Genomic DNA, 22,487 nt, shown 5'->3' on the forward strand with positions numbered 1-22,487 from the left:
TGCCAGCCTTCCCAGGGACGGCGGGAAAGGTCTCCTCCCCAAACTAGGGCCATCATGGAGGAATCCTCAAGGAAAGCGCTTCCAGGGAATGGCCACCCAAGAGTCCCTCCTCCCCAAAAGGGGGTCCTTGGGGTGCAAGGGTGCCAGAGGGACCACACAGAGCAGGACTGACTCCAGAGCAAAGGCGATGGCGATGGGCGCTGCTCATGGCACCCGAATCTCAGCGCTCTTTCCACAAAACAGGCCCACATCAGGCACGGGCTGAAATGTTTATTTAAAAATTGAAAACACACATTCAACATAATATACAAAGAGGATTTTTTTTTGGGGGGGGAGCCTGTACTTAATCCGATAATTAAAAGTCTTGGGGGGGCAAAGGACAACTGGCTGCCCAGGTTCAATGGCTGGGCAGAGGGGCACCCTCCCCACCACTGCCAGGCCTGCGCAGTGAAGCATTTCTGGTCACTTATGGGAGACAGACCACCCCGCTCCACCCTCAGGAATAGCTTTTTTAAAAGGAGAAGAGAAGCAGCAAGCGCCAGGGCGGCCACTTGAGTGTTGGCAAGAGAGAGCGGGCACGGCTGCCTCCTCGTCCCTTCTTTTGCCTCCCAAGGCGTTTGGCCACTCAGCCTGAAAACCTGAGGTAGTTTGGGGGCAGAAGCGTTGGCCCTGGAAGGGCTGCGAGGGGGCTGCCTCAGGGCTGGCCACCCGCCTTGACCACCTGCCTGCCCCCCACTCCTCCCTCTGCCCCCTTCATGGGCAGTAGGCTTGTTCTGGAGATGGAGGCAGCCAGCAGCAGGCACAGCCTCATTCGTGCTGACGGTGGGAAGAGGGCTATTTGGTTCTTGGGCTACCAGCCTGGCGGCTGGAGCATAACAGGCACTGATGATTTGATAAGAGGCTGTTGGTCGAAACAACGCTTGTGGGGGGGGGGGGGGGAACCAGGAAATGGGGGGGGGGAGAAGCCAACAGAAGACCCTAGAGGAGAACAAGGACCCCACAGTACCCTCCCCTCCCCATGGCAGTGTGCGAGAAACAGGCCCTCCAGGTGTGACTTTGGGGCAGGAGGGCAATGCCCAGGCACCTGGGTCAAGGGAGAGTGTGCCTAGCCCATGTTAGAGCCAAGAGAGGCTCCAAAGCAGCACCAGCCGCCCCCGGGAGCCATCCAGAGCCAGGCGCCCCTGCTTGGGCTGCAGCCTGAAGCGCCCAGCCTTGCTGGCTGGAACCGGGGGCCTGCAGAAGGCAATGGCCGAGGGGAGTGGGCTGGGGGCAGGCCTGCCCTTGGCAGTGGGGAGAGGGGGTACACAGCCTCAGAGGGCACTGTGTGGGCACCTCCATTGGGTTGCCTCCCTGATAAGGCGGCACTAGCCTTGTGGGCACATGGAGGAGGAGGGCAGAGACAGGACAGGCCCTCTGCCTGGAGGCTCCCAGGCTTGTGTGGCTGAAGGTGGCACTGGCCAGCCAGGGGCTTGGCTGGAATCAGAAGAGGCACCTCCTAGCTGGCGGCTACCAGCCTGGCTTCAAATGGCCCAGGGCTAGGCTAGCACTGCTGCCTCCTCCTCCTCTGGTGAAGGTCTCTGCCTCCCAGAGAGGAAGAGCAAGCCCAGCTCAGGGAAGGGACACATTTGGGGCATTAGCCCCATTCCTCTCTTCCTTTAGCAGTTGTGGGGGGGGGGATCTTCCCTTTGAGGCTCACAGTGATCATGAGGGGTTGGCAGCTGCCAGGGGGAAGCTCCTTCTGCAGCCACAGCAGCCCAGCAGCCTGCAGCAATGGCTCCTGTCCTGGGTGCCACTTTCCCTTCTTAAGACTGGCTGATGGGCCAAGGATATGCCAAGGGAGGGTGGCCTGGCTGGCCAGACACCAGCCTCACTCACCCGGCATGAGGCAGTGCCTGCTTTGTTCCCAAAGTCTGTGCCATGGCAAAGGGGTGACTGGCTGGTGGGCATCTGGAGCCCCAGGATGTCCCAAAAACAAAAACCATGGCTCCCCTTCCCTGTCTACAGCCCTTGCCTCGCCTCCCTGTAAGAATCTCAGCTGTTTATTGCTGGCTGAAAACACAGTAAACTGCTCTGAAGCTACAAGAAAGGTGGGCACCAGCAGCCGGGCAGAAGCAGCACACCTTTCTGGCAGAGGCCAGGCAGTCTTCACAGAGAGGACTGTGGGGCGAGGCTGGTTGCTTAGCGGCAGGTAAAGAAGGGACCGAACTGTGGGCTGAGCAGGGGAGGAAGGAGGAAAGGAAAGCCAGCTGAGCCCAGAGGCCACAGGGCCCCACAGGACAGGACCCCTGCCTACCCTGGCCCCACCTTGGCCGCTGCCCCTGGGCACCCTGCAGGAAGATCTCCATCCCCACCTCTGGCATGGCTGGCCTCAGAGTGGAAAGTCCTCTCGGTCAGCAGAGGCCTTGGCGGTCGCATTCCCAAAGAGTCCCTTGCTCTGGCCGGAACAGAAGTCCTGCCAGGAGGAAGAGGAGGAGGAAGAGAAGGAGGAGGCTCTTTCTGGCTGCCTCCTCAGGGGGCAAAGTCGGCACCTAAAAAGACAGAGAGACGGGAGCCCTGAGTGTTTTGCCCCCAGAAAAGACAGAGGGGCCGCCTCAGAACGGTCTGTGCGTGTGCAAGTCTAAGAGTGTTTTCCTAGAAGACCAAATGTGAAAGGCCTTGGGCACCCAAGCAGAAGAACTCTAGCAGGACTACGGGGCCCACGGGCAAACAGGGCAAGGCTAATGGCAAGGAAGCCACTGCCCTGATGCTTCTGCTCCCAACAATATCATGTCAGGAAGGGACTGTGAGGACATGCGGAGTGGTGACAGCTGAGGGACTCACCATTCTCATCCCAGCCCTCGGCCACTCCGGCCAGTTCGTAGTGCTTCCGGCGGAGGTCCCCCAGGTGCTGGCGCTCCTTCTGCAGCTGGCTCTCCAGCTCCAAGACCCGCACCTGAAGGGAAGAGGAAAGGGAAGAGGCAAGGGGCTCTTGTGGCATCAGGAGGCCTCCCACCTGGGGCTTTTCCCCACCCACCTCTTTCCTTCCCTTCCCTTCCCTACCTGGGAGTCCATTTCTTGGCGCTTGATCTGCGTCAGTGTCATGGCGGAGAAGTCCATGCTGTCTGCAAAGGAGGACGTATCCAACATGTGGTTCCCATTTGAGGGGAGCTGTGGAGCTCCCCTTCCCCTTGCTTCTGCCCCTACAGAGATGCCCAGGGGTCCTCTGGGACTCACCCGTCTCCTGGATCTGGGACTTCCCTGACTTGGTGCAGGCCACCACTCTGGCCGTGGCTTGGTTGACTCCCCGAGAGGCCACCTGCAGCTTGCTGAGGTTGGCGCTGTCCTTATCTGCTTTCACCTGCCAGGAGGCCAAGCAGGAGAGTCAGAGAGGGGCTCCTTCCCACCTGCTTCTTGGCAGGAAGGAAGGGGACTACGGGGCCCATGGGCAAAAGGGCCAAGGCCAAAAGCAATGAAGCCACTGCAGACCTCTCCCTCATCTCCCCAAAGAACTAGACCCACCGCATGGTAAGGTGGCAAGAAAGCTCACTGACTGGGCCTCTGGAGGCCCAGCTGCCTCGGGGGAAGTTGTACCTTGGAAGCGGCCACAAGCTGAGCTGTGCTGGCAGCAATTTCATGCGAGCAGACCATGAGCTCCTCAAACTTCCCTTTGCCTTGGACCACCAGGTCGGCGGCATCCCTGGAAGGAAAAGGCAAAGGAGGAGTGTTAGGGTTCTTCCCTCTTGCACTACCGAAAGGGATGAGCCCCTGCCCAGCTCTGCCCAGCTGCCTGCCCCAAGGGGGCCCCGCCCGCCAGACTTACACCAGGACAGTGGCTCCCCAGCCGACAGCCTTGGAGGCAGAGATCAGGCCCTCTGTCCAGCGGGAATTCCTGGCGTAAAACTCCTTGGGGGACGCTGCTCCCTAGGCCAGAAGAGGAATTGCTTCCTTTGGTATATGCATGTTCTATGCATGTTCTATGCATCATCCATCCAGACTGTGTCTCACAAACATGTCTTGATCGTTAGAACCTTGCCAATATTTTGCCAAACAGAGCACCAACAGGGAGAGTGCCCTGCAGGCCGACTCACCCTTCCGCTCTCCACAATCTCTCTCTGGAGGTCCTTGGAAGCCAAGACCAGGACCTGGATGGCTTGCATTAACTCCGTGCAGGAGCCCAGGATCCTGCAAGACAGAAGAGGACATCGTGGCAGAGGGGATCTAACACTGCCTTTCTCCCCACTCATGTCACCACTGTGATGCCCTTCTAGCCACACGTGGCACTGCTGTGAGGCCTGAGGTCCATGCTGCACAAGGACAGGAGGAGCAGGGCTTGCATGGCCCAAGGCAACTGACCCACCCATCAAATGTTGCAGATATAGATGGGGACCCTTGCTGCCAAGCCTCTCCCAATTCCCCACCTTAACAGTGGGCAGAGGAATCCTAGGGGCCTCCAATACCCACCTCTCATTGACCTCCAGCTTGACTCCGGTGTCCCCGGCCCGCGACTTGCTCAGCATCTCCTGTTTTGATGGGGGGAGGAGGGTTACATCCACAGTCATCAGAGGGGGAAACCCACTGCCAGTCAGATGCTCTCAAGGCTGAGGAGCAGCAGTGCCCCCAAAGAAATCCTCTCCCGGAAGAAGGCGGTTGCACCCCACGCCCCATGCTTCACCTCGATCCTGGTGGCTGCAGTTTCAATGGCTGCTGCCGTGGCCGCCATCTCTTGGTCCACCAGGTCCCCCAGTCTCTCCTGTTCCACATCAAGGCCTTTTGGGCGCAGGTCCTGTAAGAGGAGGGGAGATTAGTCACGGGGGGCACCAGGGATTGGGATGGAAAGGGATGAGGTGCATGGGTGCTTTTCTTGCCTCCCTCCCTCCCTTTCAAAACTTTCCTCCGTAAGTGGAAAAATGCAGGGGAGGACCACAGGGGGACAAGGTGTGGGTTTACTGCCTTTCTAGAGCATCTCTCCCCCTTCCCCATCCAGGCAGGCACTCACCTCTCCGATGGCAGCAATCCGGCTGAGGCACGTCCTGACACTGACACAGTCAGCCCCTTCCAGCGTAGCCCTATCCTTCAGGGCCCCAAGGTAGCCCAGCGCCTCCGCCCCACACTGCCTGCTGGCCTCCAAGAGCACTGAGGAGGGTAGAGCAGAGGCTCCGCTCAGTCACTAGCCAAGGAGCACCCGGCCTCTCCGCCACGCTTTGCCCAGGCAGGGGACACTCACGGTCAGCAGACTCCATGGGGGCCATGTGCGAGGTGGCGCTTGCCTGCAGGATGGTATCGCCCATCAGGTGGGCAAAGAGAGACACGCAGGGCAGCAAGGTCCCCACATCTAGGGGCAAACCGAGAGCGTGTGAGCCTGGTATGCCCTGGGTATCAAGTATGGTCCAAAGCAACCAGAGCTCTTTAGGCTGCAGGAGAGAAAAGCACCTCTAGTGCTCGTGCCCACTGGGAGACCAAATGCCAACATCAGCAGAGCCAGTCTGCAGTGGAGCAAAGGGTCCCAAAGGGCTTGGAGTTTCAATGCTGCCTGTGGGCTGCTTTCTAGGCAGCACGCAAGGGCTCTGCATGTCTCACCTGACTGGTCAGAAAGGTACTGGCTGCATGCCTCCTGTAGCCGCTCGGTGCATTCGGAAGCTGCAAGGGTCCTGGACAGAAGGTAGTCTAGGCCACCCCAGAAGAGGAAAGAGGGAGGCATTACATGAGCCCTTCCAAGTGCAGCAACTTGAATGGTACAATTTAAGCTGGTTACATGCCCACTCTGGGGTTCCTTCTACCACTCCTTTGGATGGTGTTAGTCATATGCCCCATACACACTGACTTCAGGTGGGTTTTTGGCCTGTGGAGGAAGCTGACGGAGGAGGCAAGGAGCCTCTCCTCCACCCGACTGACCTGCCGAACTGGTGCAGCTGACGTGCGCAGGGTCCTCGAGTCGGTTCAGCGCATCCTGCACCATCTTCTCAGCCTCTTTCACAGTGCACTGTAGGAGGGCAAACTGCTTGTCCAGAAGCTGCTCCTGGAGGGCCTTTGTGTCGCACTCCTGGGGACCCAGAAGGAGGGAGAGGGGTCAGCAAGCCCCTGCCCTTGGCCTCCAGGTGGAAGCCGCCCCATGGCCCTTCACTCAAGACTGTCCTGGACCCCCCCCCCCCCGACCTTCTCCTGCAGGCGACTCTGTAGCTCCTGGGCAGCCTTCTTGCTGCTCTCGGCCTGGCTCTCCAGGGTGGCCTTCAGCTGCTGGACTCCGGCCTCCAAGGCGGCCACTTGCTGGTCACGCTGGTTGACAGTATCAGCAAGAGTTGCCCGCTCCTGTTGCAAGCTGGCCAGCAAAGTGCTGTGCTCCGCTTCAGACTAGTGAGGTAGATGGGCAATGAGTAGGGATGTGGAAAAGTGGGGAGGAGAGGTGAGGGCTTCCATAAGACACACAGGGACCCCCACCCACCTCACTCACTCCATCCCAGGGCTCAGGGCCTATGGCAGTCCTGCTCTCTCAACCACAAAGCCCCTCCCTGTCTTAATTACTCCCGTTCCCATTGCTTATCCCAGCTGCTACCAGCATCCCACCCATCCACCCTTTTCCCGGAGGGGTCCTGGCAAAGAGAAGGAGTGACGAGTGTCCTTCCTACCTGTACACTGGACTCCAGGGTGCCCCTGAGGGCCTGGACCTCCTGTTTGTTGGCCAGGAGCTCCCTCCGCAAGGTTTCCAGGACTTCTGCCTGCTCTTGAGTCTGCCAGAGATCAAAGGAAGAGCCCCACAAGAGGTTGGTGCCCGCTTCCAGGAGAGTCCCCTGACCACCACCCTCCCCTGCCCATGCCTTCCCCTCACCTTCCGCTGGGCCTGGTCACTCAGGCGGTGGAGGGAATCCTCCAGCTCCTTCTTGTCTCGCTCTGCATCCCCTTGGACTTGCCTGGCCACTGTCACTTGTCTGGTGACTTCTGCGTTCTGAGGAATAGCAAGAGAGGGCAAAGAAAGAGGGGAGGGACATGTGGGCATAACCTCCATGGCAATAAGGGCTTCCCCCAGGCCATTTCCCAGGGTCCAATGGGCTTTCCTTGGCTGAGGAGGAGGAGAAGGAGGCAGCAGCAACAGCATGCACTACCTTGCGCAGGAGATCCGCATGGTTCTGCACGAGCTCACTGTACTTCTCCTTGAGCTTCGTGTAGCGCTGCTCCGTCGCTTGCGCTTTCCCTGCAATGCAAACCAACAAGGCTGGGCTCAGAACCAGTTTTTCCTTGTCTGCCCTCTTGTGCTTTGAGCCTCCAGGATGGGAGAGGCCAACCATCTTAAGCAGAGGCAGGAGGCTCCCATGGCAGCAGCCTGGGCTGCCCGCTGACTCACGCTCGATTTCAGTGAGGCTGCGCTGGGCCTTCTCGGTGTCTTCGTGCCGCTTCTTCAGGTCGTCCAGCTCTGTGCGCAGGAAGTCGCTCTCATCCAGGGCCTGCTGCTTCAGGTGCTGCTGCTCCGCCAGCTCAGCTTCCAGCTCACTGATGCGCCCCTTCAGCTGCACCACCAAGCGATGGCTCTGCGGATGCCACAGAAGGAGGGAGAGAAGGAAGGAAGGCGGGGGGTACTCACTGGCACCTCTTTGAAGTCTGTTGGTCTCCCCTGGAAAAGTGCCTCCTCCATCACCCCAGACTGGGACCCCAGGCCCAGAGAAGACCTCTCCCTCCTTCCCCCCAATTCTGGGTGTGTGAAGGGCTTTACACTCACCTCTGCCTTGAAGTTGCTCAGCTCCTCCTTGAGGGCACTGATCTCCCGGTGCAGCTGCTCAATGAGCCGGTCCCTGGGAGGAGGAAGGAAAAGATGCTCTTGTGAAATTCAGAAGTAATGCGCCTAACCTAACAATATGGCAACCAGGGCAGGGAAAGGCTCACCAAGTCAGGGCCATGACAGCCAATGAGAAACAAAAGGAGGAGGAGGAGGAGGAGGAGGAGGAGGAGGAGCTCCACACTCGTCCCAAGACCCCTTCCCTCCTCACACATGGCATCTTCCCAGTGCAGCCAAGCCACTCACAACCAGACACACACAGCCCTGCAAACAGCAGCTCAGTCGTTGTGCAATAGCACAATCTGGCCCAACCCCGCCACATCAATGATGCTGGTGTGATTGAATGGGACCTCGGCTTCAAGCGACAGCAGCCCTGCAGTGCTGGAAGCAAAGCTCCCTCTGCTAAAGGAGGGAGGGACCGTCACTCACTTATCGTCTTTGGTCATCCCATTTTGGCTGTTGAAGTTGAACGGGTCACTGCTGAACGAACTGCCAAAGATGTCGTCAAATTTGTTGTCAAAGAGGTTCTAGAAGGAGAAAAGCAGACAGGAGCCTTCAAGTCCACAGGAGGCTGGTGGGGAGCCATGGGAGACAACAGAAGAAGCCTCTCAACCATGGAGCCTGAGGACCAAGGGAAGGAGAAGGAGGGGGCGGGTGGAGCCCTCTGAGCAAACCATGGGGCCCACCCCTCTCCTTCACCTGGCTCACCTGCTGGGAAGACGTTTCCATCTCCACAAGATCCATGATGGGCTCGCTGTCAGGAGAGGAGGCTTCCATGGGAATGACCACAACGGGGCTGATGTGCTCTGAGAGCGCTGAGGCCCTCAGGAAATTGGGGGGATTCTGGAGGAGTGGAAAGAGGGGTTGGCATTTGCTGCGCAGGAGGCCCAAGACCCCTGCACAGACCCCCTCTTTGCTGCCTTTGCCCACAGCTTTAGGGTACTCCGAGGGGTCCTCCAAGGTGGTGGGGAAGGGGTGGCCCTCACCTCAGGCAGCTGTGGGATCTGAATCAGACGCTTGAAATATTGCAGGTTGCTGGAGCGATAGAAAAGGTCCTTCAGCCTAGAGTGGAAAAAAAGGGAAGGGGGAGTCAAGTCTTGATTTCCTGCCCAGGTCAACTGAAAGGAAGGCCCTTCCACCAAGAGAGAAACGAACTGGAGAGGTGATAGTCCAATGTTAGGCAACCTGAGTGCAGAGTGGCAGGAGAGAGCAACCAAAGCCAGGGAAGGTCTCCCATTCCTTTGTACGTGAGGCCTGGATGGTGCTTTGAAGCAGTACAAGGAGCCAGAGATGCAACCCAGGTCCATGTTTCTCAGGAGGTGGCGCAACTGAAGTTTGGCCACTTGAAGGGGACCAGGGCATCCAACCCATCCATCCTCTCTCACCCTCTCTCCTGCAACTATCAATGGAAGGGAGCCATGCCACATCCAGACACATCTGTGTGACTATGGCACGTTCTCTTGCCACAGGTGCAAAATGGAGGCACGCAAACTGATCAAGCACCAGCCACAGATCAGACACCAGGGCAAACATGTACTGCTGACATGGAATTGCCATCGCTCCCTCACACACACAAACACTCAAGACAGACTTACTTCTTGAACTGCTCCAGGAAACGGTCCCTGTGGCCTTGGAGTGTGTCAGCCGGGAGGCCTGAAGAAGAGACACCAGAAGAGGTTTTGCTAGCCTCATGGGAGAGACCACAAGCGCCCAAACACTTCCGCAACCTTTGAGAGCCCACCTCCCAGTCTCCTCTGCCCCTCGTGGGAACCGGCTCAGTTGACCCTCCTGGGAAGACCCACTGTCTGCTCAGACTTCATCTCCACAAAACAGTTGGTAGGGATGCTGGTTTAGATCTTGCCCAATTCAGGTGACCCAAGCCTCCCCCCACCTCACCCCAAAGGGAGAAAAAGGACAAGGATCTGTCCTTGAGAGGCGGTGAAGCATGGAAGTGTGTAGACACTGAGGAATAGAGTCCTTAGGCAGAGCTGCTGACTTACAGGAGTGGAGCTTGAAGAGGAGTTTCACTGTGTAGTCATAGAGGTGGCTGCAGTCCAGAATGACCTGGATCAGCGGAGCCAAGCGGCACTGGCCAGTGGCTGTGACCGACACCGAGCGAGACATGTCCAGGGAGCTGAACACTGAGGAAGAAGCACCACGGGGTCAAGGGGGACTCACAAGGCGGGGAGAGAGAGAAGCCCCCAGGCATCCCAAACGTCTGGGCCCCGGAAGAGATGGTCAGGCTCCGCGCCCAGCCATTTCCCCAGCCCCTTTCTCCTTCACCGCCACAAGCGTTTGGCCTTCAATGGGGAATGCCCACCAATAGGGCAACCAACCTTCTACAGGCACCAACGTCATCTACTAGGTTTCAATCCAAAATCGAGAGGGACCTCAGTGGTCACTTCTCAGTCAGGCCACAGAGTCCTACCTCATGTCCCCTCTTGCCCCATCATATTTATTTTCCAGGTTTGGAATAATTTAAAAAACAAGAAGAAGAAGGAAACCCTACCTCAGCCATTCTAAGAGAAAGGAAAGCCTTACCTGTCTGGAAGAGGGTCAGCTCACACTCCAGGTAATCAAACATCTCCACAGTGAGCTGGAAACTGAGAGAGAGAATGGAGGAGGCTCCAGAAGTGCCCCCCAACTGGAGCATGGATGGCCGGCCGGGGGGGTGCTGGTGAGGGGCAGGCCTTGGCCACAGCTGCTGCCCAGACTCTAGACAGACCCCTCTCCCTGGGGACACATCCCTGGCTCCCTCCCAACACTCACAAGTTGTTCACGTCATTCTCGCCCGTCTCATCAAGCTGCCTGTCTGACATCTGGAGGTTTCCAGGAAAGCGGGGGTTCTGGCCAAGAGAAAAGGGAAACGAGGAGGGGGTCATGCCATGGCCCAGGGGGGTCAAGAAGGCTGGGCCAGAGTGGATCTTCTTTTGCATGAAGGGAGGCTGATCTTTTCACCCCTCCCCAGCCCCAGATTTAGGAGCCCACAGCACAGGAAAGGAGGAGGAAAGCGCTTCCACTTCTGACTCACAGGGAGCCACAACACAAGGCCAGGACAGAAAGGAAGTGGAGATTGGAGGATGCAGAGCCGCTCCTGGAACGGAGGCTTGGGGAAAACAGGAACTTGGATGGATAGCTGGAGCTGGCAGCGGCTGGGAGACTTGGCTTGGGCAGCTTGTCTCCCCCGCAAAACACACTGCTGCTTCCCCCATTCCCCGCCGCAAGAGGGAACTGTGCACTCTCTCTCACACACACGCGCACACTTTCTCATGCACTCTCACACACAGAGGGGCTGCACTCCTGTCAACCTCTCAGAGAGACTCAAAGCCACAGAGAGGCAGCCCAGCCAGCGCCAGCCCTGCCTCCTGGTCTGGAGAGCCAGATTCCATTCTATAAATACTTGTGCCCTCCGTCCATCCCTCCCTCCACTCCCAAACGGATGCAGCCAAGGCAAACGGCTGGGAGCCAAGAACAACCCGGCTGCGACACCAGTCAGGGAGAGGGGTGGGCAGAGGGAGAGCCTCAAGGGTCCAGCAACATGTGGGCAATCCCCTCTGCCTGCCTGGGGCTTCTGCTTTGTCCCCTCACTTGTGAGCCAGATGGGCCTCCCTCGGAAGTGCCTTTGCCCCATCAAGGGAGTCACTACCTGGCCGCCACTGGAGGCTCCATGCCCACCTATGACTTACAGGAAACCATAACCTCTAGAGTTGGGCATGCAATGCCCACATAGTCCTCCTCTCCCTGGCTTTATTTTTCAGATCCTTTGACTGAAAGAGGAACCACCCCAATTTCTAGCAAGCAGAGTGTTCAACAGGAAGGCCATGATGGTACGGGAGAGAAAGGGCATCGTTCTGCAAACATGCCACTGACAAAGAGGGAAGCCCAGGGCAGTTAAGAAAAGAGTCCAGCCAGCCTATGGCTTCTCGCCCTCCCTTTGCCTCATCCATCCACTCTGCCATTCAAAAGGCCCAGGCAGGGACTTCCCAAGGGATACGACCAGTGGGCCCTTGTCCAGCCCCCCACAAACACACACTTTGCATGAGGGCCCTGCAGAGAACGGAAACATGGTCATTCTCTGATACCAATCCCGGGTTCCTTGGGCAGCTGGAGGGGAAGCAGGAAGAGCCCCTTACTTTTGTGTGGAACTCCATCTTGGTTCTCAGCAGTTTGAGGTAGATGCTGCACAGCTGCCCATAGCCTTCGCTCAGGTGGCCCTGCAGAGAAAGGCAGGGGCTCTCAGTGTGGTTGAGCCCGGGGCTCCCCTGCCCAAGGGGAAGGCCAGAGGAGCCATTGCCTAGGCTTAGGGAGCAAACAAACCTTCTGCCCGGCCAGTGGCAGCACTTACCCACATGCGGCTCATGTCGCTCAGCTCGCTCTTATACCTCACAGAATCCTTCAAAACCTGTCAGAGGAAGAGAGAGAAGAGGTGAGAGAGCAGCACCAGCGGAAACACTGGAAAGCATCAGGAGCAGAAGGGGCCAAGGCTGGCCAAATGCCTAACTGAAATGGCTGGGCCCTATAGCCAGCCCCAGAACTTGATTTTGTTCTGGTTAGATCTGCAGCTGCCTTAAACTGTTTCTAAAAGGACTGTTACTGGTGATCTGACATTGCATTGTATTTAATCTTCTCATTTGCCTCAAGTGTCCACTGACACAGAAGCAGAGCAAACATAACTAACCGGCACCAGCAACCCAAAAGAAAACATTAGGCACCTCTCCTTCCCCTTTCCCAGCAAACTCCACACATGCTCTGCCCCCCGGACCAGAGTCCACCTTGGTTCCATTGAAACAAATGCCCACTGAAAGCCAGGCCTGGAGGAGATGCAGCCCCAAAGCCCCCATCCCCAGAAAGCCAGTTCAGTGGAGAAGCAGGGGGCTCTCCAAGGTTTCGGAAGGAGGAAGAATAAGACCTTACGTTTGAATGTCCATCGCGGAGGAGCTTGTGGAAGACGTGGCAAAACTTCCAGCAGAGGACGGCATTGCTGGAGAGGGGCAGGCGGTTCACGACGGACCAGAAAGTGTGGGCCCCCTTCTCGTGGTGCGTTCCCAGGATGCAGGGTGGGGGGGGGGCAGCTAAGGAAAGCCAGATCTGGAGACCTGCCCTCCATGACCCTATGCCAGAGCAGAGGGAACGAGATGCTCTCCTCATTCCCTTCCACATACCCACATTGCCCTCTCCCTATCCCACTTCCAGGCAAAAAAGGCCCTCCTGCCCTGCCCTGAAGGATGCAAAGGCTTCCCATGGCAGCCAGAAATGGATGGAGAGTAACAGGGAGGAAGGGACAGAAGGCCAGATGCTGGCACTTGGCTTTGCTGCTGAACCACTGAGCCTGAGCCCAAGCCAGCTAAAACTAAAGCTAATGGGCCATGTACAGAGTGCATTCCCCAGACAGGTGACCAGCAAAAAGAGCTCCTCTCCCTGTACCCAGCTAGGCTGAGCTTGGCAGCAGGTATCCTTCCCCAAGCCATACATTGGAGCAGCCCAGCGCCACATCCCCATCATTGGGCACGGGCAAGATGTTGCCAGCCTCAAAGGGACTCCAGCCACCTCCTCCTCCGTCCTCCTCCGCAGGCTGCAGACTCTTGAAAGGATATTCCTGGCATGCTTCTCTTTGACAGCCACTTCCTGAGCATTAATGGCCTTGTTGATGCTGACAGCCTAAAAAAGAAAGCGGAGAAAAGAGGAGGAGGGGGACGTTAGTAGAAAAGGCCGCAGTTGCAGATGGAGGCAGACGCCACCTCCTCACAAACACACACCACACTCCCAGCACCTGGCCATGGCTGGCACCAGCCCCCAAATTGCCTGGAAAGGCTCTGGTGGTCTGCCAGCTATACTGGCTGGGGTGGGGGTTGTGGGAATTGTAGTCCAGCCTGATTGGAAAAGGTGGCCTTAAAGGAGAGCTATAGGAAGACCTGGATTTCAACCCTACTAAGGCCCCTGGAAAGGACAGAGTGGTCCCAGCCCTCCCTCCGGAGGCATGCCATTCCCACCATCTTCGCGTCTCTTTCTGCCCAGAGTGACTCCTCTCGGCCTTACTGCCTGGCTCCGTATTTCGACATCTTGAGAGGAAATGAAAGTTTGCTCAGTTGTTTGCCAGGAAATGCAAGCGCCCCAAGGCATGGATCCCTTCCCCATTGTGAGCATCTCTTCCTTTGCCCCAAAGGACGGCCAGGGCACCTCCTGCCCCCAAAGTACCAAGCGCCAAGGGCATCCACTGGCCCCAGGGGTCAAGAAGAGGTTCTGTGCCCGCAGGCACGAAGGGGCAGGATGCAAGAGGGCACCCCTTCTTTCCCATCAGCCAGGCAAGGGAAATGCACACCACTGTTATCCCTGACAGGTGCAGCCTCCAGGGAGGAAAATCCTGCCAAGGCTCCGGTCAATTCAGCCCCAGCAGGAGAGCCACAGTCCCCAGCCAAGCCGCCCCCCTCTGCGCAAATCTCTGAGCCACCTGGAAGGGCCAGCAGGAGGGATGTGGGAGGGGGATGCTGGGCACCCTCGCACTGGCATCAAACTTGCTCCAAGAACGGATGCCGCCTCCAAGGAATGCTTTTTCCACCACCCCACCCTCCTTCCTCGCCCCACCCTGGTCAACGGGAACTCTGGGCTCCAGCTCTCTCTGGAAAGCCATCAAGAGCTCCTTCTAAAATGACTAGGGTTGGCCCTGGCCTCCCCTGTCAGCATCCCCCAAAGGGACACTTTCCCTCCTCTGTGAGTGAAGGCAGGCAGGCAGGAAGTCTCCTTGTGGATGGCCTGCCAAGCAGCTGGCAGCCTTTGCCTCCCAGGGATCTGAGGCCCAGCTGCAAGGCCTCTGAATGCAAAGCCCCCTTTGCAAAAGGGAGGACCATGGAGCCCCCCTTCCGCCCCTCCAGAGAGCCAGGGCTTCTCTTTCCTATGGGGCTTGAGTCCTCTGGGGCACCCAGGGCTTGGCTGAAAGCAGGCCATTATCCAGCCTTTCTTCCTCCTCTTCTTCCTTCGGAGGGGGATCCGAAGGGCCATGCTCAGCTGCAATGTGCAGGAAATGGCCAGCCCTGCTCCTCCTCTGTATAGGAAAAGAAAGGGCTGGCGCTGCTTTCCAAACCAGGGCAAAAGCAAGACCTCCAAGGGTCCAGCCCCACCAGAGCCTGCGGACATCCGTTTCTCAAATAGGAGCCACTGGTGGAAAGGGCAGCAAGGGCTTGAGAGGGATATTGTTTAGAAAACACTCCAACCATGAGAGTTAAACACATCCCAACAGAGAGGTCTTGCAGCCCCTTTAAGGCTAAATGAAAGAAAGAAGTTGGCAGCAGGAGCTTTGCTTCGGTCGACTTCCTTGGATGAACGGTTGGTTCACAAAGTTACAGCCAGGTTAAAATCACAGCCGTTAGAAACCAGGAATCAATAAAACTCAGCAGAGGACCCTTCTGCCAGTCTTCCAAGGCCAGCATCGAGAACACAAGAAACCAGTTCCAGAAACAGGAGTGGGAAAACCTGGACCTTTGGCTCAGAGGAAGGCCAGCCATTTTGGTGGCAACCAAAAAGTGATCTCTAAGCATGGTAAGCAATGCCCCTTTGGTGCCAAGGCAGAAAGCCTGGCAATTCCTCAGCCCCACTGCCACCTTTGGGTCTCAGCCCAGAGCCTTTCCCAGACTGGCATTGGAGATGCCCTGAAAGGTCCACAAATAAGAGGAGGAGGAGGAGGAGGAGGAGGAGGAGGAGGAGGAGGAGGAGGAGGTCCAGTGGCATGGCATGGCATGGCCTGGGCCCCATCCTTGCAAAAGCACTGACCACAAACTTCCTCCCCAAAGAAGAGCCACAGGAGGAGGAGGAGGAGGTTCCCCATTTTGTAGGGCAAGGGCTCAGCCTCCATCCCAGGCAGGGTCCCTAGAGAGGCAGTGGGACCTTCACCTCCCTCTCTGCCATCTGGACCCCTGGCCTCCCTCGAAAGCATCCCAAGGACTGGGGCCCCTGTCTCTGGGGGCCAGAGGGAGACAAGGGGAGCCCCACTTTCACACCCTTCAGCCCAGACCCAAGGCAGGCTGGGGGTCCAGCCAAGGCAAAGGGGAGCTTCTCTGGATGGTCCTCCTCAGCACTGCCAGGACTTTCCCACAGTTCCTGGGGGGCATCGGGACCCTCTCTGGGGCCAAAGGGGGAGGGAGGGACGGGGGTCTCCTGCCATCTCCCCTCCAGACCCCTGTGCCCCTGCCTCCCATGCCCAGGGGGGTCTCTCTGCCCCTCCAGGCGCCCAGGGCTCCGTAGGGAGGGAAGGAAGGAAGGAAGGAAGGAAGGAAGGAAGGAAGGAAGGAAGGAAGGGGGTCCCCCTGATGATGGTGGGTCGGGGGGGGGGATTTGGGCTTCCTCCCCGGCCGGCATGATGTCACTGGGAGCCAATCAGCCGCCTTCTTGCCTTCCAAGGGACCCCTCCCTCAATTCATTCCCTGGGAAGAGACAGGAACCCCCAGCCCCCTCCCCCAAAAAAAGAAGAAGGGCCGCAGGGGGGGCTGCCTCCCTCCACAGACAGAGGCAGGGATGGAAGGATGGCAGGAGGGAGGGAGGCTGCTCCTGGGCGGCAGGGCTTACCATCTTGCCCCCCTCCATGGCAGCGGTGGTCCCCTTCCTCTTCCTCCTCCTCCTCCTGCGTCGCCCTCCGGCCAGGAGCCCCCTCAGGCACCCTCCTTCCCTCCCTCCCTCCTTCCCTCTCTTTCTGCCAGAGGGAACCAAGGAAGGAGGGAAGGAAGGAAGGAGGGAGGGTCCAGGCGGGGCGCGCTCCCGCCTCCCGCGCGCTCCCGACACCACAAAAGGCCTCCTCCTCCTCCTCCTCCTCCTCGAAAGGCAGCAGGGAGCCCCAGAAGAAGATGAGAGGGACCCTGAGCGACCCTCGAGACACAACCAGGGCCATCCTGGCACAGAAATGCCCTTCTGGGAGGGACCCAGAGCCCAGGCCCAGAGGACCCTCCTACATCTGTCACAAGGAGCCCCCCAAAGGACCCCAAGGGCCTTGACCCAGGCCCAGGCCATCCTCAGTCAAAGCCCCCATCCAGCCCCTGCTCAAAGACCCCCCTACTTTCTCCAAATGGCCCCATGGCTCTGGAGAGAGGGTCCCATCTGCATTCAGCCCCACTGGGGCACTCTGGGCAGTCACACTCTCTCAGCCCCTATGAAACCCTGCCACAGCTTTGCCTTAGGGTTGCCATAAACCGGAAAGGGATTCCTGCTCCAGGGCAGGAAAGAACATATGCGTCTACATATTTCGCCAGACCCAGCAGCTGCCCCTTGGCACACTTTGGCAGACACTGGTGATGTCTGTGCCATCAATCATCAGAGATAGTGTGTCTTTTGGGCTTTCAAGGCAACCTTAACTCTCCCAGGAATGCAAACCCAGGCATCTCGGAGTCCGAGGCTAACCCTCAGCCATCTCCAAGGGTCCAGTGGTCCAAGGTCTGACCATCCAGGGAAACACTTTGCCCTATAAGCCTTTGGGCACAGAGCAGCCCCAGAAGCACGAAGGGCAAGGCATTGGATGTCCTGCCTTGGGACAAACCCAGTCTCAGGAGGCTGTGCAAAGCTTGCCTCTCAGACCCAGAGAAAGGGAGCCTCATGCTGCCACTATTGATCTGGCTATTTTTACCCTGTTTTCCAAAGCTTTGCAGAGAGGCAAAGATGGCAGAGGCCTCTGCTGCCCACGCACTTTGCTTGGAAAGGAATGAAGTGGGGGGCAAAGCAATTCCTATGTGAACAGAGACCCACCTCCCGGTCCTCATTTTTCCCTTTCCGGAGGAGGGAGGACTGACCCTTCCTTCCTTCCTTCCTTCCTTCCTTCCTTCCTTCCTTCCTTCCTTCCTTCCTGAGTATCCTTCAAAGGAGGCCTTCTGTCCCTCTGGGGCCAGGACCCCAAGGGAACTGAGCTGGCCTGAGCACTGACCCCAAAGGCGGCTGGGAGGATGGACAGAGATCCCATACTAAATGGCTGCGTTTTCCTCTGGTGGGAGCTCCAGAGAGGTGGATTCCAGGCCATATAGAGGCATCAGGGCCCAGTGACGCTGGTTGCAAAAGAAATACATTTAGGGAAGGTGCCAAGCAGGCAGGGTCCCATCCTCTGCAAATCCTGCAAAGAAAGCAGCAGCAGAAGCTGTCTCCATTTCCCTTCCTCTGTTAAACGCTCTCCTCTCTCTTAAACCTTTCTCCCTGGCGCTCCTTTGCTGAACAAGGAACGCCAATGTCCACCATCTCCCTCCCAAAGCACCCAACCTGACCCATAGATCAGCTTATCAGCAAGGCAAAGGGGTAGCCGTGGGGCAGAAGCCCACAACTCCCCACTGACAAAAGGGCTCAAAGGGTATCCCCTGCAAGGACACCTAAGGCAAACAGAGCAAGAGAAGAATGGCTGCTTTGACAAACAAACATATGCGCACACATGCACACACACACAAACACACAGAGGCAAACAAATGGGGGCCTGGGAAGGGTGGCCAAGGGAGGTGCTTCTAGGGAAGAGCTCCAAGGCCTCATCTCTGAGTGCATTCGAAGGCAGGCGGATCAAAACCCTTGGCAGTCCTCTGATTTTTGCCATGCAATGCTCTGTGCAAAGTACAGAAGCCAACATGTTAGTTTGAAAGTGTGCCTCCAGGGCTGGGTTTACAGTCAGAGCCCACATGCCCACATCTTGGGGAGGCTGGACTGGAAGGGAATGGAAGAGGTTAAGGTTAGGGTGGGCACCACAGTTTAAAAAGGATGTGGAGAAACTGGAGCCATGTGTCCAAAGGAGGGGGACTAAAATGGTGAAGGGTCTGTAAACCATGGAGCCCTATGAGGAGCGACTTAGAGAGCTGGGGATGTTTAGCCTGGAGAAGAGAAGGTTAAGAGGCAATATGAGAGCTCTGTTTAAATACCTGAAAGGGATGTCATATTGAGGAGAGAACAAGCTTGTTTTCTGCGGCTCCAGAGACTAAAACATGGAGCAATGGATGCAAACTACAGGAAAAGAAATTCCAGCTCAACATTGGGAAGAACATCCTGATGGTAAGAGCTGTTTGATGGTTGAAGATTCTTCCTTAGAGATTGTGGTGGAGTCTCCTTCCCTGGAGGTCTTTAAAGAGAGGCTGGATGCCCATCTGTCAATGGGGATGCTTCGATTGAGAGTTCCTGCATGGCAGAATGGGGTTAGACTGGATGGCCCTTGCGGTCTCTTCCAACTCGATGATTCTAGGTCTTGCACACTTTGGCCACCAAGAGCATGCCGGCCCAGCCCTCAAACAGTGCGCACAACACACACACAGAAGCTTCGGACCACCCTCCTGCTTTACACAACCGGAACCGCCATCCACTTGCCACCCCAAAAGGCCCAACTCAGCAGTGTTCATTCACTGCCGCCTCTTGGTCAAAGGCAGAACCAGGCAGATCAACAAGCGGGACTTTCAAGAGGCTATGGAGACGGTCTGCGCAAAGGTCCCCCCGGATCCCAAACAGCCTAAAGACCCGTGGGCAGAAAGTGTCCTGTCCAGGGGCAGTTATGAGAGAGCCTTAGGGAGCCCTGCCACTGCTGAGCTTGCTAGGCTTTGCTGTGGGACAAGCACCTGGGCTGGATAAAAGAAACAAGGGAGCAGCATCATGCGCCCTCCTGGCATCAGACAGCCACTTTGGCTGGGCCTTTGTTTTGTTCTGAAACCATCTGAATCCCAAGAGAGAACCTGAGAGAGACACACAAATGCACCCTTCCCCTCCGCAACATGCCCTTTGCCGGCCGGACGTTGCCTCCCTTCCGTGTGATAAATATTTCATATGATGCCACCGTCTTCTGCTGAGCACCAGCATAATGGAGCCATGCTGCGGCCTCCTCCCGCTCCTCCCTGCAAAGGAATTAGGTCACTCTGCAAAAGGGAGCGCTAGGCTGTGAAATCAGTACGGAGGGAAGGGATCCCGGGGAGGGAAAATGAGAAGCAACACCGTCGCTGAGCATCTCTGCTGCCTTTCCCTTCTGTGGCCACATCCAGACCCCCGACGCCAGGCGTCCTCCTCCCCCAAGACATGTGGGTCTCCCCTGCCCCACTCCAGGCCTTGCCAGACCCTCCAGTCATTGCCCCACTTTCAGGGGCAATAATAAAGCAGAGGCCGCAGGGAGGAGGACTTGTCTTGGGTTGCCTCCCGAGGGGATAGGGCACTTTATGGATTCTGGCCAGTTCCACCATAAGCGCTTTGGCTGGGGTCCCACAACGCAGCAGGGAGGGAGAACAACAGGAAGCAAAGTGAGCCATGTGCGCCAGCAACCGAATGGCGCGGTTCCCGCAACCATGCATTTTGGGTGCTTAGGAAACAGATTCACCGACTCCTCTGTGACACCATAACTGTCAACTACGCTCATCCCTCCATATTTGTGGCTTTGATATTGGAGGATTTGATGATTCACAGGTTTGGTTAATATGTTCTCTCTAAGACTCATTAGGTCCTCCAGTGCAACTCTATGGTCGACTTTAACCAAAGTCCCACTAGAGGACCTAGAGATTCCTAGAGAGAACACTACTCTACTGGGCCTTTGTAGCTCCCCCAATGCAGTCCTTTGGTCAGTGTCTTGTCGGCCGTTGACCACAGAGTTGCACTGGAAGGCCTAGAGATTCCTAGAGAGGTGTCCTCTCAGGTAAAAACATGGCATTTTGGTTATTTGCGGTTCTTCCATATCCACGGGGGTCTTGTGCCCCTAACCCTGGCGAATATGGAGGGACAAGTGTAGTTCTTTCACTGGGTAGAGTGCAAAGCCTTTACCTGCCCTTCCCTGCTCCGAAAGAAAGGAGCCTGGCGTTTCCAATGTTATGTAGGTGCATTGCCCTCCCCTCCTTCGTCCTTGGCATTTGGGGAGTCCCTTCTTTTCATGCACATGCAATACATCCCCTGCAATCCTGTTCTCTCCTCCTGTCACTCCCTCTCCCATGTTCCTGTCATCAAATACCATCTCGGCCACATTAGCTGGGGCTGTTGGGAAGTCTTCGAAAGAGTCATCTGGCCCCACAACTGTGCTGTCACACCCCCCCCCGGCGCATTTAACCGACAGGCAACCACAAGGATCATGCTCCACAGGCGCATGAGTGTGGAACAAGGTGTGACACAGGGCCAAGGACACCCTGCCAGGCAACGCATTTGGCACATAGGGATAGGAAGGGCTCTCCTGCAGCTCCACTCTTCGGCTGGGGAACAAGGAGAAACAGGGGGCAACCGAGGGCCTCTGTGCGCAGCCTCCACAACAACAGGCAGCCTTTCATTCGGAGGTTGCCTCTATGCTCCCTCCTTGTCTCCCTTCTGCCACCAACAAGAACAACCAAAGCTGTGCAAAGGAAGAAAAGCAGGACCACAACTGCAAGGTTCCTGACTGAGCTTCTGGCGCAGAGCGAAGGTGCAGGAAAGCCTGGATGGGACCCAGGGCGGCTGCGGGGGCAGAGAGCCGTGCAAAAGAAAGGTGGCATGCATTTAATTGTGCAGCCGTTCGTTTCCATGCAGGGAAGCACTAAAACGAAGCATCTATGTACATAAATCATGACTTTCTGAGGTGAGCATATTGTATATATTGTGCATCACTGGCAATAGCCATAGCAGCAGCATTTCTGTTTCTGTCGCTTCATCCCGAACTCAGCACTCTCTAAGGGGCTTGCAATATGTAATAAGCCAATGGACCGCAACAAATGGGGCCCTCATTGGTCCTTGGGGCCCTGCTCTAGGACTGGGCTCTGCGCCATGGAACTGAAGGCCTCCGTGCGAAGGGCATCATTCCCCAGCCGCAGTCTCCCTCTTTGGGGCCTTGGCCGGCACTTTGTGTCCTCGCCTTGTTCAGATGAGCTTTGTTCAAGGGAAAAGATCTAGTGGAACCAAGCGCTTTATCACAGAGAGAGCAGCAGCAACTGATAAGGGCACCAGAACTGCACACAATGCAAGGGCTGGCTTTATCCTATGGGGCTGGGCCCCAGGATGATCACACAGAGACACCCCCCCCCATTTCCAGCCACAGAGTCCCCAAACAGCCACAAGAAGGGGAAGGGGAAGGGGAAGGAGAAGGGAAGGACCTTGGAATAGGGAGGGATGCTTCCCAGCTTCGCTGACCTTTTGGCTCAACAGCTGCCTCCTCCCTTTGGTCCCTTTGCAAAGCCTGTTTTAAGGGCTGCAATGAGGAACCTCGCTCCGCTTGCCACCATGGCCCTGAGCCCCCCCAAAAGGCAACACATAGCCCCAGGGATGCTGGGAGTTGTAGTCCCAGGCTTCTGGAGGGCTCCAGGGAGCAGCTGGGGGAGGATGGCTGCCTTTACCTTTGGAAGCCATGGCTCTGCAATGGAGCCTCCCGGCCTTTCAGGGGGCTCCCAAACTTTGCTCCTCCTCCTCCTCCTGCTCCAGGTGTTCTGGACTTCAGCTCCCATCGTTCCTGACAGCTGGCCAAGCTGCCTGGGGCTTCTGGGAGATGGAGTCCACATCCCCCGGAGAAAGTGATGCTTCCCCGGAGCCATTGTGTCCAAAGGCAGCACAGAAACAAGCCTTTATAGGGGGCCACCCTCAATGGCCACCATTTAGCCCCATTCAGCCCCTCCACGAAAGCGAGGCGCCTTCCCCTCTTGGGGACTACAACTCCCAGCAGCCCCTGCAGCCCCCGCTCCTTCTACCTGGCTCCGCTCGAAGCCGTCGCGCTCGAGGGGCTCCCCCAGGCCTCCGCCTCCAGCTCCGGGGCCGCCGCGTCGTCCCAGCAAACCCAGCGGGCCTTGGGCGCTCTTTCCCGGAGGGCGCTCCATCGACACTG

General features: G+C 57.3%; 1 protein-coding gene across 4 annotated transcripts; it reads right to left on the reverse strand.

The window, feature by feature from the left end:
- Positions 1-240: 240 nt before the first annotated feature.
- LOC149286997 (huntingtin-interacting protein 1-like) lies at positions 241-22,487 on the reverse strand. Of its 4 annotated transcripts, none has more exons than XM_089493236.1 (31): positions 22,354-22,487; positions 13,339-13,402; positions 12,659-12,801; positions 12,090-12,146; positions 11,878-11,958; positions 10,514-10,590; positions 10,286-10,347; positions 9,745-9,885; positions 9,340-9,397; positions 8,731-8,806; positions 8,453-8,587; positions 8,174-8,271; positions 7,688-7,760; positions 7,316-7,499; positions 7,077-7,165; positions 6,803-6,919; positions 6,603-6,704; positions 6,133-6,327; positions 5,872-6,019; positions 5,557-5,643; positions 5,204-5,311; positions 4,976-5,112; positions 4,652-4,762; positions 4,441-4,499; positions 4,068-4,161; positions 3,800-3,900; positions 3,571-3,676; positions 3,214-3,337; positions 3,040-3,101; positions 2,821-2,932; positions 241-2,452 (listed from the first exon to the last, which is right to left on the reverse strand). In XM_089493236.1, the coding sequence occupies exons 1-31, from the start codon at positions 22,477-22,479 to the stop codon at positions 2,391-2,393; spliced, it is 3,189 nt and encodes a 1,062-aa protein (XP_089349362.1). In that variant the 5' UTR covers positions 22,480-22,487; the 3' UTR covers positions 241-2,390. The 4 variants fall into 4 exon arrangements, with proteins under 4 accessions (XP_089349362.1, XP_089349364.1, XP_089349365.1 ...); XM_089493238.1 differs by having other exon boundaries at positions 241-2,528; XM_089493239.1 differs by lacking the exon at positions 22,354-22,487 and adding an exon at positions 16,301-16,432.

The sequence above is a fragment of the Sceloporus occidentalis genome, unplaced genomic scaffold (genome assembly GCF_023333645.1).
Source record: "Sceloporus occidentalis isolate IW3139 unplaced genomic scaffold, rSceOcc1.0.p SCAF_64, whole genome shotgun sequence".
NCBI classification, from domain to species: Eukaryota; Metazoa; Chordata; class Lepidosauria; order Squamata; family Phrynosomatidae; genus Sceloporus; species Sceloporus occidentalis.

Excerpts from the sequence above, each read along its gene's own strand:
- LOC149286997 (XM_089493236.1), bottom strand. The coding sequence starts at position 22,479 with ATGGAGCGCCCTCCGGGAAAGAGCGCCCAAGGCCCGCTGGGTTTGCTG. Across the intron at positions 11,959-12,089 it reads GCGACATGAGCCGCATGTGG|GGCCACCTGAGCGAAGGCTA; the intron begins GTAAGTGCTGCC and ends CTTTCTCTGCAG. Across the intron at positions 10,591-11,877 it reads AGATGGAGTTCCACACAAAA|AACCCCCGCTTTCCTGGAAA; the intron begins GTAAGGGGCTCT and ends TCTCTTGGCCAG.